Raw genomic sequence first — 14,779 nt, 5'->3', positions numbered from 1 at the left:
CATTTATGTAGCTTCTGAACCAACTGAGCGCTAAGCCACTGACACCATAGTGCTCCAATTTTCCTAATAAAATGTTATGATCAATAGTGTCAAACGCTTTTGATAAGTCGAGAAAAACGCCAATTCCACACTCGCCTTTATCAATAGCGTCATTTATTTTTTCAGTGAGATTCAGGATTGTCAAACCAGTGGTACTTCCCTTTCTGAAACCATATTGTGACGGGGTGAGTATATTGTGTTTGTTAAAATAGTCATAGAGTCTTTTATAAACAATTTTTTCCATAATTTTGGAGAAAGCTGGCAAAAATGTGATAGGACGATACAGATTGCAGATTGTTTTTATCTCCAGATTTAAATATTGGAATGATTTTACCGATTTTAGCCATCTTTGGTACCACTCCGTGCTGAAGTGAAAGATTGATGCAATAAACTAGTGGATCTACAATGTCGCTAACAATGAATTTGATTATTTTACTGATAATGCCATCAACTCCTTCTGTGTGGGAGCTTTTCATACTGAGTATAATTTGTGTTACTTCTAAATTGTTGGTGGGTGAAAGAAAGAAAGAGTTGGGATAATTCCCAGTGTGGTACTGATGATAGGTGGCGCCCCCTTGTGGGCTTATGTTTTTTGATAAAGTCTCACCAATAGAAGTAAAATACTCATTGAAGCAAGTTGCAAGGTCACCATCACTGGAATCCCCATTTTTTTGGAACACTGTGGTGTCAGGGAGGACATTTGGTTTATACCTTGCTTCATGAAACAAGCAGAATCCACATTCACCATCATAAAACTTCTTCAAACACATTCTATGAAAGTCTGGTTTTATTTTATTTTTGTCCTTTGTAGTTCAACTGTTTCCACATCTCTCTATGTTTGAAGTTACAGAAAAAGACAGACAAGCTTAAGTGGCAGCTTTGTAATGATCGGAGACGACATGTGTGGGTCAGACAGGCTGGTAAGCTGGAGGCTCAGCAGAACCCAGACCTGATGGGTTTTTAACGGTGGGCGCCACCTGCAAGACAACAGAACAATCAGCAGGATTTTAACTCAGAATAAAAAGATTCACATTGCAGACACACTTATTTTATTTACCTGAGGGTATGGCTGAGCGGGGGCAACAGATGCCGCTTGGAAATTGGGCGGAGCCTGAGTGATGATCTGTCCTTCTACAGTTTGAATGACTTGTTGTGGCTGCTAGAAGATGAAAACAGAATGTCACTGAAGTACCGTTTACATGATAAAGTTTCAAATGAAAGTGCATTCTTGTGTTTTTGTTTGAAGGTGGTATGGACGACTTTCCCTGAATTTAGAGACCAGTGACTATTAGTGCTTTTTTGAATGATGCGCATGCTCCAAGCCATCTCACCCTCTCCACCAGAGAAAACACTCATCAAATGCCGGGAGCGAGTGAGTGTGAGCTCATACTGCTTAACTCTGCACTCTGTTTACAACATTCAGCATCGCTCAAACTTTCCGTCGCAGACTTTCCTAAAGATGTGGTGAAATCGGTACAACACTGAATGGATGAAAGCGGAGCTCACGGGGTAATTCAATACTTGTACGCATGCGCAGCCAGCTGAGCTAGGCAGGTGTGAGCACGCTGAACATCATGGTGGTGAGCCAGTAGTTGAGATGATCCACCCGGAAAGCCACAGAAGGAGTTTGCACGTTTAATGCGAAACAACGACCCCTGCAGGCCTTGGCCGTAACGGCAGCTTAGTGTAACGCTCCTGCCTGTGGCTTGCGTCCGTGTACGTGCACGGAACTGCATGAGCAACCCTGGCACGCAGAAGAGGTGATGGATTCGCAAGAATGACTTCAACTGAAGTAAGTAAAGTTATATTTGTAACTTTTGGTCAGCCTCCTTCCTCACTATTTTCGTAGCCCTTGAGTAACTTTTAAGTTTCTTTTGCGTGCGTGGGGTCTGTGCTGGAGTTGTGGCAGGGCTAGAAGCCGGTCTTTTCTTACTTTCTGGAAGATCCATCCTCAATGCTGCTCAGTTGTTGCTTGCTAAGCATCTGATGGAGTAATGGTGGACAAAACGAAAGCTAAGCAAGTCAGGCCCACGGGAGCGCGCATTACGTCACATCCTCTCAAATTCTCCCCAAGAAATACAAATTGCCGGACCGGCAATGCAACTTTCAAGTGACAATTTGGCGCTGTTAGCGGTAGTTGCAATGAATATGTCAGGGCACATTCTACACATCATTGAATATTTTTAACATATTTATGGTGGAAAAAAAAAAAAGTATTTTTAAAGTTAAAAAAAACTCCTTAATGCACCTTTAAGAAAAGCTTAACATTCTACACAACATTTTGAAAATGATGTCCGTTTCTACATAAAAGCCAGAAACACTGAAAATGATGTAGTTTTCATGTAAGGCCACTTGTGGATGCTATTGTGTGTTTTTATGATGAAAAAACACATATGCCACAGAGAATGCTGCCCTGTCACCATGACAAGGACATTCATATGAAAAGACGACCAAGTTGGACCGTTTTTACGGAGACTGTCAACGCTCAAGCCTCATTTCCTCTGCACAGGCTGTACCAGTACGGGACACCTAGGGTAGGCAAAGTATAGCCACTGTTTTTGCACCAGGAAATTTTAAAGCACAGCTACTGTGGCTCAGCTCTAAAAAAAATTGTTGAGCCACATAGAGCCACAATTTTCCTAGGTGATGACAGTGGTGCACAGAGAGTATTGCAAGCATGAAGCACCTCACGATTCAATTCCATTACAATTCAGAGAGCTACAATAAGATTTTTCAAGGATTATCACAAATTTTGAAACATCTTTTATCCTCCTCACTTTGTGGCTACTTCACACTTTTAAATAAGGTACAGCTATTTTTTAGTGTACAGCTAACCAACACAGCATGATATTAATTTATTGTTACTTTATTTCACTTTTTTTTCCCTCAGACTCCCAAGCTATGGCTTGAGGATTGCTGGGGGTCTGGGATCCCAGTTTGAGAAATGCTGCTGCAAACATGCTGTTCTTGTCCAAACCTATTTTGTTTTTGTTGTTGTACTGTATTTAAAAAAAAAAAAAAAAGAAGAAAGAAATAATGAATAATTTCTCAGTCTTTGTCAGCCGTTTTCTAAGTTTTGTGCTAGTACGCTACGTTCCCTCACATCCTTTGCATTTGTATTTGTATTTGTATTTATTTATTTAAAAGGAACCCCGACTATAATGATAAATTTGCTCTATGTGGTTCAGCTTGCTGTCAGTAACATATCTATGAATAATTTAAAAAAATATATACATTCAGTTAACTATATTTTAACAAAGTTTATTTCGCACGGAGGCCGCCATTGTTGTGCACGTTGCAAAGCATTCTGGGTAGTGACGTCACAAAGTTGTTTCACCTCTCAGCAGTGTTTTTAGGAGTGATCTGTTCACAGCTTTATAAGCATGAGTGTTCAACCCTTTCAATTCGAACCAACACGAAACCAAATACAGAGCGAGGACGAAAATGAAAGTAACAGAGGAGATGACGATACAAATGGTAGCTATCAAGAGGAAGAGAGAGTCGGTCACAGCCGCTGGTGCCTTTGTGGATGCTGCCTCTCAGTGGCGACCGAGAGAGAGCGTCTGCTGCAAAGAGCTCAATTTTCTTTCTGTCGCTGTTCATGGTACTTATTTACTTTATATCGTCACGCTTAACATAATTAACACAAAAATGACAAACGGAGATGGTTGCTCTCTCTACTTTACCATAGATCTCCCCTGTATCACAGCGCATCCGAACTTTCAGGCTGTCTGCATAAACCCGGACGTCTTGTGGGCCCCGGCCAGCAGGGCCGGGGTGGGGCTGAAATTCAGCCCGGGAGCGTCGTGTGGAGACGCGTTTTATCTGAGGAGCGGGGGGGGGGGGGGGGGGGGGGGGGGGGGGGGGGGGGGGTAGGTGCAGTCATACTTCGGTTTGCGGAGCGGGAGCAAATATATAACATACCGGAGAGCGGCCACGCACACGGCCGGGAGAGCACACACAAATCTTGTGTTATCATTTAAAATCTGGCACGGCGGCCTAATAACAGACAGTGTTCTTACCATATTTAACAGTCCAAAACACTCCACATCACGGCCATGTCCGGATTCTCCTCCTCCTCCCTGTTTCAGCTGAGCGTCACTTGCTGGTGTTATTCGGACTCGTTTTGAGTCATCATCGCGTTCCCCTTCCTTCTTTTTAAAAAATGACAGTAAATTTAACTGTCTTTTAGACATGTTTGATTCGCCCTTTGCTTACTCTCTTCATGAATAATCTCAGATGCAACAACTTTCTGTCAGAGGCGGGTTTGATTCACTGCGTCAGCAGATCTGCGGCTCTTTTAAATGACTTATTTTTTTAACCTTTAATTGTATTAAACAATCTGAAATTAGTAACAGTTGTTCTGTGAATTAATGTTAGAATATTATTATTTTATGCAGTTAACGTGATTTCTGAGCACAGGTATGGGGAGCTGAACTCTCCCACAGGCATCTTCCCACTCTTTTCTTAATTTTCTCTCCTTAGGAAAGCTGTGGATGCTCACCACACTTCTTTTAATTCCCTTGTTTTCAAAATTACATCCAAAAGTGACGCAATGTGGCATTTTGTTCAGTTGTAGCTGACGAGAGAAGTACTTTGTGAGTAATTTGTGGCTTTGCTCGGTGAACAGACAACTACCTGACGTCATCACTCCCAGAATGCATTGCGCGGCCAAAACATGGCCGCCACCATGTAAGCAATAATCCTATAAACGAGTGGCATTTTATAACTTATGCATTATGTTTATACTTTTCTAACAACGTATTTTAAGTGTAGACATCAGCGACAACATTTGTAGAGCTAATAGACATTTTAATCGGGGTTCGCTTTAAAGGGACAATGCATTTACACAGTATACAATACATTAGAGCATAATATACATAAATGCAGGATTGTAGCCTAGGCTAAATTCCGTCCTCTGTCCCCTGCCGGGCCAGGCCCAGCTGCCCACCGCACTCCATTTACTCAGCCAAACAATCATTCATTCACCTGTCCTTAAAAACCATTCATTACACACTCCACAGACGCGCACATGCACACACACATGCACACACACACACACACACACACACACACACACACACACACACACACACACACACACACACACACACCTGTACCCAGTTACCTTCCACCCACTCCCAAACCCCCATACCTGCACCAAAGCTTCCACCCACCCCCAACTCCTGGCCCTCCCACCTACCAAAAACTCCCCCCCCCCCCCCCCCCCCCCCCCCCCATTTCCCACCTTTCCCATAAAAATATAGGCTAACTGACCGTTAAAAAGGTAACTACCACTTCCATAACATACCCTCTCTCAATACCATATCTACAATAAAAGACAGTAACATATTAACATTTTGTCTGCGATAAAGTCAGTTCATTCCAGGTTGTGTGGACAGTCTTGACTGGCCAACAGCCATGACCGGAGATGTTTAGAAAATGAGCTGAGGGTGGGCATCTCTCTTATAGTCACTGGTATAATATTCCAAGTTTGAGAAGCGCAATATGAAAAGATGGCCTGTCCGAATGCACTTTTCCAGGAAGGGATGATGCAATCTCCTCTGGAACTTGCTCTCGTTGATCTGTTTCGATTTTTTTTCACAAATTCTTGTAGTGGTGTAGGGGCAAATCCATTTAATATTTTGTACACAAGAATAACATCCGCATATTTTATCATATTGTCCCAGCTCAGTATTTCATGTTTTTTTTTTAATATTACAATGATGGTGAGTCTTTGGCTTTCTGTAAAGAATCTTTAGGGCTTGTTTATATACTGTCTCAATTGGTTTCAGAGTGGTCTTACAAGCCAAGACCCAACTTGTCATACAATAGGTTATATGTGGAACGATCATTGCATTGAAATAAAGCTTTGCTGATTCAGCTGTTAGGTTATCTCTGATAAATCTAAAGTTAGACAAATTTAATTTTATTTTGTTCACTGTTTTCTTTACCTGTTGTTTGAAACCAAGTTTGACATCAACATTTACTCCTAGATATTTAAATTCATGAACTGTTTCTATTTTAGTTCCCTGCATCAATCAGACAAATCTTTGTGGCGTCTCCATAACAAAGCGCATGGTTGGAACGTAGGTGGGGTTGAACGCGACATAAAACGACAGGCCCCAAGATGGCTGTTTTGATGCTTTATTCTCTGGCTGTTGTTCCTGAGTGGCACTGCTCAGCTATCCAAATGAAGCAATGAGCCTCCATTCCCTGGAACACAGCTTGGAAAACTTTCTCATTCTGAACAGCACTGTCTGAAGTCCTGCTTACCACCAAAAGGCCAGCGCTGTGTGGTGTGCCAACATTAAAAAAAGGAGTTGACAAAACAATCGGTGAGTATAAAGCGGCATGTGCAAACAGCAAATGAGCAGTTTGAACGTGACTGGGCTGGTCGAGAGTGATGGTCATTACTACCAAACAGCTGACAGCAGAGCTGTCGCTCCTCCTTGTGAAACCTGTACCAGTGTGCCTGGTATCTCAATGGAGGAGGTTTAAGAAGTGGTCACGGTTGAGTACATATTCACTTGAAAACGCCGTGTAAACGGGACCTGAGTTTGTCATTTATTTGAAGGATGGGTAACTAATGTGGTAAAGCGACACTAACACAAGTTAACAGTGAGGAACTGACTCACCTCTGTGCAGCAGGAGCAACAGGAGCAGGTTGCATTACAGGCGAATGCTGCCATGGTGATTGAGATGACGAGCTCCAGGAACTGGAACACAGCCACCACGGCGGAAAAGCCACCATAGTCATACTGAAGAGAGAATTTAGTTAGTATCTGCACACAGAGAATTGTAGCTACATGGAAACAACTCATACTTTAAAGCGAAATGAGAAACAGCCACGAATCCACAGTGTTCTTTGCACACTTAGGAGTAAAAGTAAAGCCTAACAGGAGATTTGATGACAGATGAAAGTTTGTTTTTTTTGAGACACACACAGGTCAGGGTCATAGCTATAGCAATCTAATGACATTTCTGAAGCTAAATCTGAGTGTTTCCAAAATATGAGCTGGAAACTATACAGTCATCCAGATGTTCTACACAAAAACCCTAAAAGGAGGAACGCAATCATATAAACTGACACACAACCAATAGTTCTTTTGAAAAGTGAAAAAGACCTCACTCTTACAGACCCGTCTTCCTACTCAATGCTGATGTGATGATAGTGGCTAAAACCATTGCCAGTTGTTTAGAAAATGTCTTGCCCAGTATTATTTCTGAGGAGCAAAAAGGATTTATTGTGGGATCCCATATATTTTTTTAAGATTTGTACTCAATTGTATATAATTTACTCAAACCACTAAAATAGTTTCCTTGAGATTGTAGTCAAAACGGATGCTGAAAATGCATTTGATAGGGTTGGGTGGGGATACATGTTTGTAGTACTGGAAAAATTCAGCTTTGGACAGAAATTTATTGCTCGGGATGAGACAATTATACACTTATTCACAAGCCAGTGACTCATACAAACAATTTTTGCTCAGACTATTGTGCTCTGGAGCATGGGACATGCAACGTCTCGTCTATCTCCATCCCTCTTTGCAAAGTTAGCTATCGAACCATTGGCTATCTCAATAAGAGGCGTTATCCGTAATGGGGTTGAATACCATTTATCTTTGTACACTGAGGATTTGTTGCTATTTGTAAAGGGTCCTGTATCTTGTCTTCCTGGTGTCATGTCCAATTTGGATAAATTTAGCTCATTTTCAGGATATAGGCTGGATCTCATCAATGAGGCTGGTTCAGTACTCCAGCAGGCTGACCTGACGTTTAAGGTCACCCTCTCTGTTTTCAAGTATCTTAGTATTTACTGAATGTGACTTGGACTTTTCCTGCCGATTTTGCTTGACTCATATCCCAAGGAGCTCATCAGTTGCCAAACGCCACCTCCTTCTTCACTGGAAAGCTCCCAATCCTCCTTCTGTATCACATTGGCTTACAGACATCATGTTCTTCCTTAACGTGAGAAGATTGAATAGACAATGATAGGGTGTAGTGAGAAGTTAATTTGTAAATAGTAGAATTTTATTTATTTTTTTCAGGACTTGCAGATCCTTTTGTCAAGCATAGTTAGTGTGATCACCATCTCAGCCAGGGTGGGATGGGTGAATGTCATAATCATAAGTTGCCATTGACATTTTTTCCAATAAATATATTTTGCAAAAAGATTTCTTACGTAGTGGCCGTAGGGGCCGTACCAGATGAAAGGCTCCAGCGCGTACAGGATGACACCACTCACAGCAACAAGTGCTGCTATGATGTTAAGTGCCAGAGAGGCGTTGATCTGGAGAGAGACCAGAGTCCAGACATTAGACAGAAACTTTGACAGAACCTAATGAAATATTTGAAATGTCTGATGAGCAAGGACGAGAAACTGTCCAGTAATAAGTGACAGTCCTGATGCTTTAAATTCAATCGAGCTCAAATAAAACTCTTAGTCAGCATCATATATTACAAGATTAACCCCCTGAGCAGCAATCCACATTGCACCCATATAAATCATCCCAGACATACTTTATTATCACATTCATACAACAGTGGAAGTGTTGCCTTGCAAAGCACTCAATCGATCCACTGGGAGCAGTTAGGGTTTCAGTGTCTTGCCCAAAGACACTGACACTGAGCTAAATTTTAACATTTTGATTATTGTCGGAGGAAGGACCCTCAAAGGCCAATTCAAAATTGATAAAAAGTTAAATTACCATTGACAACTCATTCCATAGTTTTTGCAAACCAGTCCAAAAATTTCTTAAAAATTGAAATTCAAAGTTATTAATGAGAAATGCTTTTTCCTCAAATACAAGTATCTGTCACTCACCAGACAACGGCTCAAAGGCTTCTCAGCAGCCACCGTCACTGATCCAGCTGCGATGTACTGCAACAAAATTTATCAAATGAAGCATTTTTACAGTCACATTTTGAATGACCAAATACAACCAAACCACAGGCCTGTCTTAAAGGTAAAGAGAATTTTGTCAGTATTGGTTATCGCTGTTCCAATGACACAGTGTGGTGTTCCATGAGGTTCTGTTTTCAGTCAATTATTGTCACTCACAAAGTTTCCTTTGTGCGTTATAGTTTCAAAACAATGATAGCACAGTTACGCAGATGATACACCCTTGTATTTTCCAATACAAAGAAATATTACAGGTATGTTCAAAAAAGCTTTACAGATGAGCTGAAGTCTGTCTTTCCATTCAAGTTCTGTGATATGATTTCGTCAGTTTTGTCTTGAAATCAAATCTGAACCACATGAGACATGGGAAGATCGTCCCTTAATGCAACTCACCTAAATCTTCTCAGGTCTTTCAAATAAAATAAAACCTTTTTCATAAAGGCCTCAGCAAAGGGGGGTGGCCACCACCACCTGCCTCCCATTGCTGAGCCAGGCAGGGCGAAGAGTTCACTGCAAGGTGACACCTGAACTTTTGGAAGAAGTCATATCTGGAGGACCTCATACCAGACAAGAGTTCACAAATTAAAAAGAACTACCTGTGCATTACAATCGAACAAGCCATGCTCAGCATAGAACTGTTTGGTCTTCATTTGTTGATTGAATTACATGACTGTTTTAATGCCTGAGGATCTGAAGACGAGTTAGTCTCTAAGCTAATGATTGTCTTGCCTCACCCAACAAAGGCTGTCTGCATGTTCACCTTTACTGTTAACCTGCAATGAGTAATTCTGCACCCATGACATCAAAGACAACATCATACAGTATGTATAATTAAATACAATGACCATGATATGAGACATTATGCAACACAACTTACACAGACAGAATCACTTCAACCGGCTTCAAGGTTACACCCAAAAGAGGAACAGGCCTCACAGTTTCCCTGTCACAGCGCTTCACTGAAAGAGTTTGGGTAGAAGAGCTGGACTTTGCTTCATGACAGGTAGGAGGAAAGGTGAATCTTGGGGCATAGGTCCCATAAATGATAATTCAAGCTCATAAGAGAGTCATATTTGTATTGATATACAAATAAAGTATAATATTTGTTTTGAGTTACGAGTCACATGTCATGTGACTAGCAACTGATTTTACTACTGATTGCCTATACTGCATTTACTGTATTTATTGTCTTCCTGATTTGTATTGTCTTTATTATTGTTTTTATTGTCTTCTTGATTGTGTACATTGAGATTTGCCCAGAAATGTAATGTGCAACTTGAAGGCAGAAAAATATAAAAACTTGACTTACAATCAAAGATCCCCAAACAAAGATCCCGCTTAACACCCCCAGTGAAGGGTAGTAGATAGCCGCTGCGATCCCAAACAGCAGCGTCAGCAGGCCAATCATGATCTGAACGGTCTGCAGAGACAAACAGAAGAAACTTGACTGATGATGAACAGTGTTGGAAAAGAATGAGAGACAATCTGAAACAAACACTTCTTAACTTCTACTGGACCCTTGCTATTTTGCTCTTTTTTTGGCAAAAAAATTCCATGACTACTTTATTTAGTTTATTAATATCTCAACAGAAAACAGTAAATATTGTAACAGATACATGAATTGATTATTTAAAAAAAAAATAATAATAATAAAGGGACTAAATCATGGCCTAAAACTGTTGATTGATTATTCTTTCACGATTATATATTGTTATCCAAGTAATGCATATCTGACATATCAGTTCTTTTTTTAATTGTATCTGTTTTATGACAATTATCAGTTGAATTCTGAGACTTACAGAAACAGGAAGTGAATGTCAACATACTGTCACTCGATGTATGTTCACCAAAAAATGTATTATATCTTCAAATGTTACAGAGTGATGAAGTCGAAAATATTAAAATTTCAACTGGAAATGTTAATCATAATAATATTAATCATAATTCATAGATGAGACTCATTAAATTAATTCCCAAAAGTCTCCAGTGCCGAGTTTAACTATTTCAGGCGTTACATGTTTAGTGACTGTTATCTTTAAAAATATAACGAAATAAGGAAATTGTTCAGTTCCTTTTGTGGATTTCATAGTGGCTTCAGAGGATTTTGAGTGGATTCTAGTGTACTTCAGCATAATGTACAGATCAATCAGCACTTAAATTTCTTTGTGTTTGTTATAATTATGATAAACATACTTTTCTGTCTTACCAATACAGATGGGTTCTTTCAATTGGATTGGGCGAGACTGAATCATTATTTTAATAAGGTAAATTCTTTTAAAAATCATGTCCTGATGTCTTCACAAACTGTACCCTGGTTATAATACTTGACACAAATCACAAGCTGTTACATTTTCATTTATTTCTGTCAGTGTTGATTCAAGAAACTGCGTTCAGGTTTGTCTGTTGTCAGAAACTCACCCCGAGCGCCTTGGGATGTCCCTTCCTGAAGTTAAGTCTTCCATCCAGTGATAGCTGCTGTACCCCATTGGGACCTGCTGGGAGCACCTGGGTTACCAGCACCACATTTCCCGAGGTGTACGGCATCGAGGAAGAAGCTGGGTTAGAAGAAGCCATGTTCTACTTGGAGGTGTTCCGGCGATCTTCTGAGCTGCTCCACTCTCTGTCACATATAAATCCACAAGTTAATCATTAATCCTTCTGTTGTGAAAGCCAGTAGCACAAGCATATGGCTCACATTTACTGGAAAACAGTATATAGTTGGGGAGGAAAAAAAAAAGGGGGGGGGGGGGGGGCATGGTACTTCTTCTGCAACTTGATGGAAACATGTTTGACCAATCACACTTAAAGCCCTTTTTGCACTTACTAAAGGTTTATTCTTATGTCCGAATTCTTGCTTGTGTTGTACGTCGCTTTGGACAAAAGCATCTGCTAACTGAATTTTTTGTTTTGTAGAATTGTATTGTGTGTGCCCGGAGTCAGAAGGAAATACTTCATTGTAAAAGAATTAATGGCTTTCTTATCTGAGTTATGTTTGAAAACTGTTGCATCTTCTTTCCACGGACAGCAGCTCATCTCACTCTAAAAACCCTTGTTGAAGAAAACACTTAATCTAATGTCAGAAGACTTTTTTTCAACAATAAAATCGTGCTGGATGCATTTAATGTTTTGACAAATCTCCACTCATCCTGTCGTCCTGGTTTAGGTGTAGGAGGAATTCCATGGACTTTAGTCTCAACTAAAACACCCTGATCAATCATTGACTTTATAACACCTTCAACACCTTTATAAACCTTTAATTTATATTGCCTGTGAGTTTGTGAGGCTTCGCTGAGGTGATTAAGCCTACCTGGTTTTTATGTGTGGCCCATTGTTTGGCAGGTACTTCAGCCAAATCAGACAGAGGTACAAATGACATTTATTTTGGTGGATGTTGAAACTCAAATGCACTTTGAGGAGAAGTGTCCGGTTCGGTGTCTGTGGCCTAACCATGAACAAATCTTCACCTAAATGGATAATTTGTTGTGTGTTTGTCACCGGTACATCAGGGTTGCCGGTGAGGCCAGGATCAGTGGGCACTGGCTCAGGGCCATGGGCTGGGGTTTTGTCATGATAATGAGGGAGACTTGGATGGATCTCGAACACAGCTTTATTCAGCAATTCGGCTCAGTACGAGGGTGGACCCAAAAGTTCCCGGACTGTAGTTATAACTTTTTATTTTTTAATTTTCGCAATTATTTGAAACTGTCATCTTCAAAATACTCTCCTTTGGCTTGAATACAACGCTGCACCCGAGATGTTCACTGTTCAGAAGAGTCGCCATGACCGTGCGTAACTGTGCCGGAAAGATAGAACTTCGATTTTCCCTCCCCTGCCTGTATGGCTGCCTTACCTTTCCGCTGCCGCTCCAGTTTCATCTTTGACAACAAAAAGCCGTCGCCTGGGGCCAGATCAGGGGAATATGGCGGTGGGGAGGCTGGCTGGTCATGGTTTTAGTCCAAAAATATGCTTTACGCGCAACATTTGGTGCTATTTCTGTGCGTAACGGGGCGTCCTGTGGTCTGCTGTCTGCTATGATGAGGACATTTCCAGGAGCCTTCGTCTCCCTGCTTCTAATAACCGCCTGAGGATCATCTGTCTGGATCTCTACAATACTCCCATCACATCTGCAATGTCATCAAAAGTCCTGCGTGGATCTACCAGGACGTCTTCTTCAGTTTTTGTGACGTTTTCCTCTGTTCTGGAAGTGGATCGTTGTCCTCTGCATGCCTGGGCTTCGTGATGTACTCCGATCACTCTTAAAGGGCCCAAACCACTCAGACACCTTAAGAATCCTTCTTAAAGAATGTCTGCAACATGGTGAGTGTTTCTGCCGCTGTTTTCACAATAAAAAACAAAATGTTTTGACAGAGCGCATATCCGTGGATATCCGCCATCTTGAAAAACCGAAGAGCGGGGTGTAACTCTGTCAACACAAACAGTGACTGTCAGCTGACCGCATCACGGGGGAAGACCAAACCTGGCACAGTTATGCATGAGGCTATCCTGTAGCGACATCTAGCGGCCAAAGTCGGAAATTCATTGTATTTTTTTATTAATAGAATCAGTCCGGAAACTTTTGGGTCCCCCCTCGTACAAAGCTGTTAGCTCTCTGCTCACGTGCGCACAACTCTCCCGGTGATGTCATCTAAAAAAAACGCTCCTGCATTGGCTACGGTAGCCTCATGGTGACATTAAACTTAAATCTCACAACAGGTGTTCTGGGTGTTCTGGGGTGGGCGGGGTCAGGGGTCCTGGGTCTTGATGCCTGGAGGTTGCCCCCTCCCATGAGGAAAGGGAGACAGCCTTGCTGGGGGGGCTTGGCAGCTTAGTCGTGCTGCTGCTGCAGTTCTGGGTTGGTGCACGACCCTGTTTCTGGTTGCCGTCCCAGGATCCAGAGTGCAGGGTCGGGGGAGTGGCGTAGTGCATGGGGGGAAGGGGTAGGATGGGAGAGGTGTGGGGGATAGGAGTGGGGGTTGGTAGCTGGGAGTGGTTTGGTAGGATAGGGGGTTACTGGACAGTGCTGTTGGTAAGACTGAGGAGTGTGTGTGTGTGTGTGTGTGTGTGTGTGTGTGTGTGTGTGTGTGTGTGTGTGTGAGAGAGAGTGAGTGATTACAGCGGTCAACCCTTGTAAAAAAAAAAAAAAAACTTGGTGTTTTGTGTAAAGTAGTGAAAACAATCGGCTGTGCCATATAACCTTTATTCCTAAAGTCAAAGCTTTTAAAACTGAATGATCTGATTGACTTCTGCACTCTTCTGCTTGTATATAAAGCAAGGACAAATGTACTTCCTCTGAATCTTCAAAAACTCTTTACACAGAGGGAAGGTGGATATATTCTAAGGGGGTCTGAGAACTTTAAAGGTGCATTAAGGAGTTTTACAACCTTGAAAATACTTATTTTCCACCATAAATGTGTTACACATTTTTGAGTACAATGTGCCCTGACATATTCATTACAAGTACCTCTAACAGCGTTAAATTGTCACTTGAAAGTTGCAGTGCCGGTCCGGCACCAGAATTTTTTGGGGGAGAATTTGAAAGGAATGATGTAATGTGCGCTCCGGCTGACCTGATTGAGTTTGAGCTTTTGTTTTGTCCGCCATTACTCCGCCAGATGCTTAGTGAGCAACAACTGAGCAGGATCTTCCAGAAAGTAAGAAAAGACTGGCTTCTAGCACTGCCACAGCTCCAGCACAGACTCCACCAGGTAAAAGAAACTTAAATTTTACTTGAGCGCTACTAAAAAAGCGCGGAAGGAGTTCCCCTCTTCCGTGCACGTGAGCCACAGGCACGAGTTTTTCACTAAGCTGCATTACGCCCAAGGCCTGCAGGGGGCG

The 14,779-nt window shown here is 41.7% G+C and overlaps 1 protein-coding gene across 1 annotated transcript; it reads right to left on the bottom strand.

The window, feature by feature from the left end:
* Positions 1-947: 947 nt before the first annotated feature.
* LOC115388510 (membrane-spanning 4-domains subfamily A member 15-like) lies at positions 948-11,555 on the bottom strand. The gene is made up of 7 exons (XM_030091671.1): positions 11,363-11,555; positions 10,254-10,364; positions 8,867-8,923; positions 8,225-8,332; positions 6,678-6,800; positions 1,097-1,198; positions 948-1,016 (listed from the first exon to the last, which is right to left on the bottom strand). Exons 1-7 carry the CDS (start codon positions 11,516-11,518, stop codon positions 948-950), a joined length of 726 nt encoding a protein of 241 aa, XP_029947531.1. The 5' UTR covers positions 11,519-11,555.
* Positions 11,556-14,779: the final 3,224 nt, after the last annotated feature.

Source organism: Salarias fasciatus, chromosome 5, assembly GCF_902148845.1.
Source record: "Salarias fasciatus chromosome 5, fSalaFa1.1, whole genome shotgun sequence".
Taxonomy (NCBI): Eukaryota; Metazoa; Chordata; class Actinopteri; order Blenniiformes; family Blenniidae; genus Salarias; species Salarias fasciatus.
This window is presented reverse-complemented; position numbering and strand designations above follow the sequence as displayed.

Coding starts and splice junctions, on each gene's coding strand:
- LOC115388510 (XM_030091671.1), bottom strand. CDS start 11,518: ATGGCTTCTTCTAACCCAGCTTCTTCCTCGATGCCGTACACCTCGGGA. Junction 8,333..8,866: donor AGCCTTTGAGCCGTTGTCTG/GTGAGTGACAGA, acceptor GTCTCTCTCCAG/ATCAACGCCTCTCTGGCACT. Junction 6,801..8,224: donor ACGGCCCCTACGGCCACTAC/GTAAGAAATCTT, acceptor TTCTCTCTTCAG/TATGACTATGGTGGCTTTTC.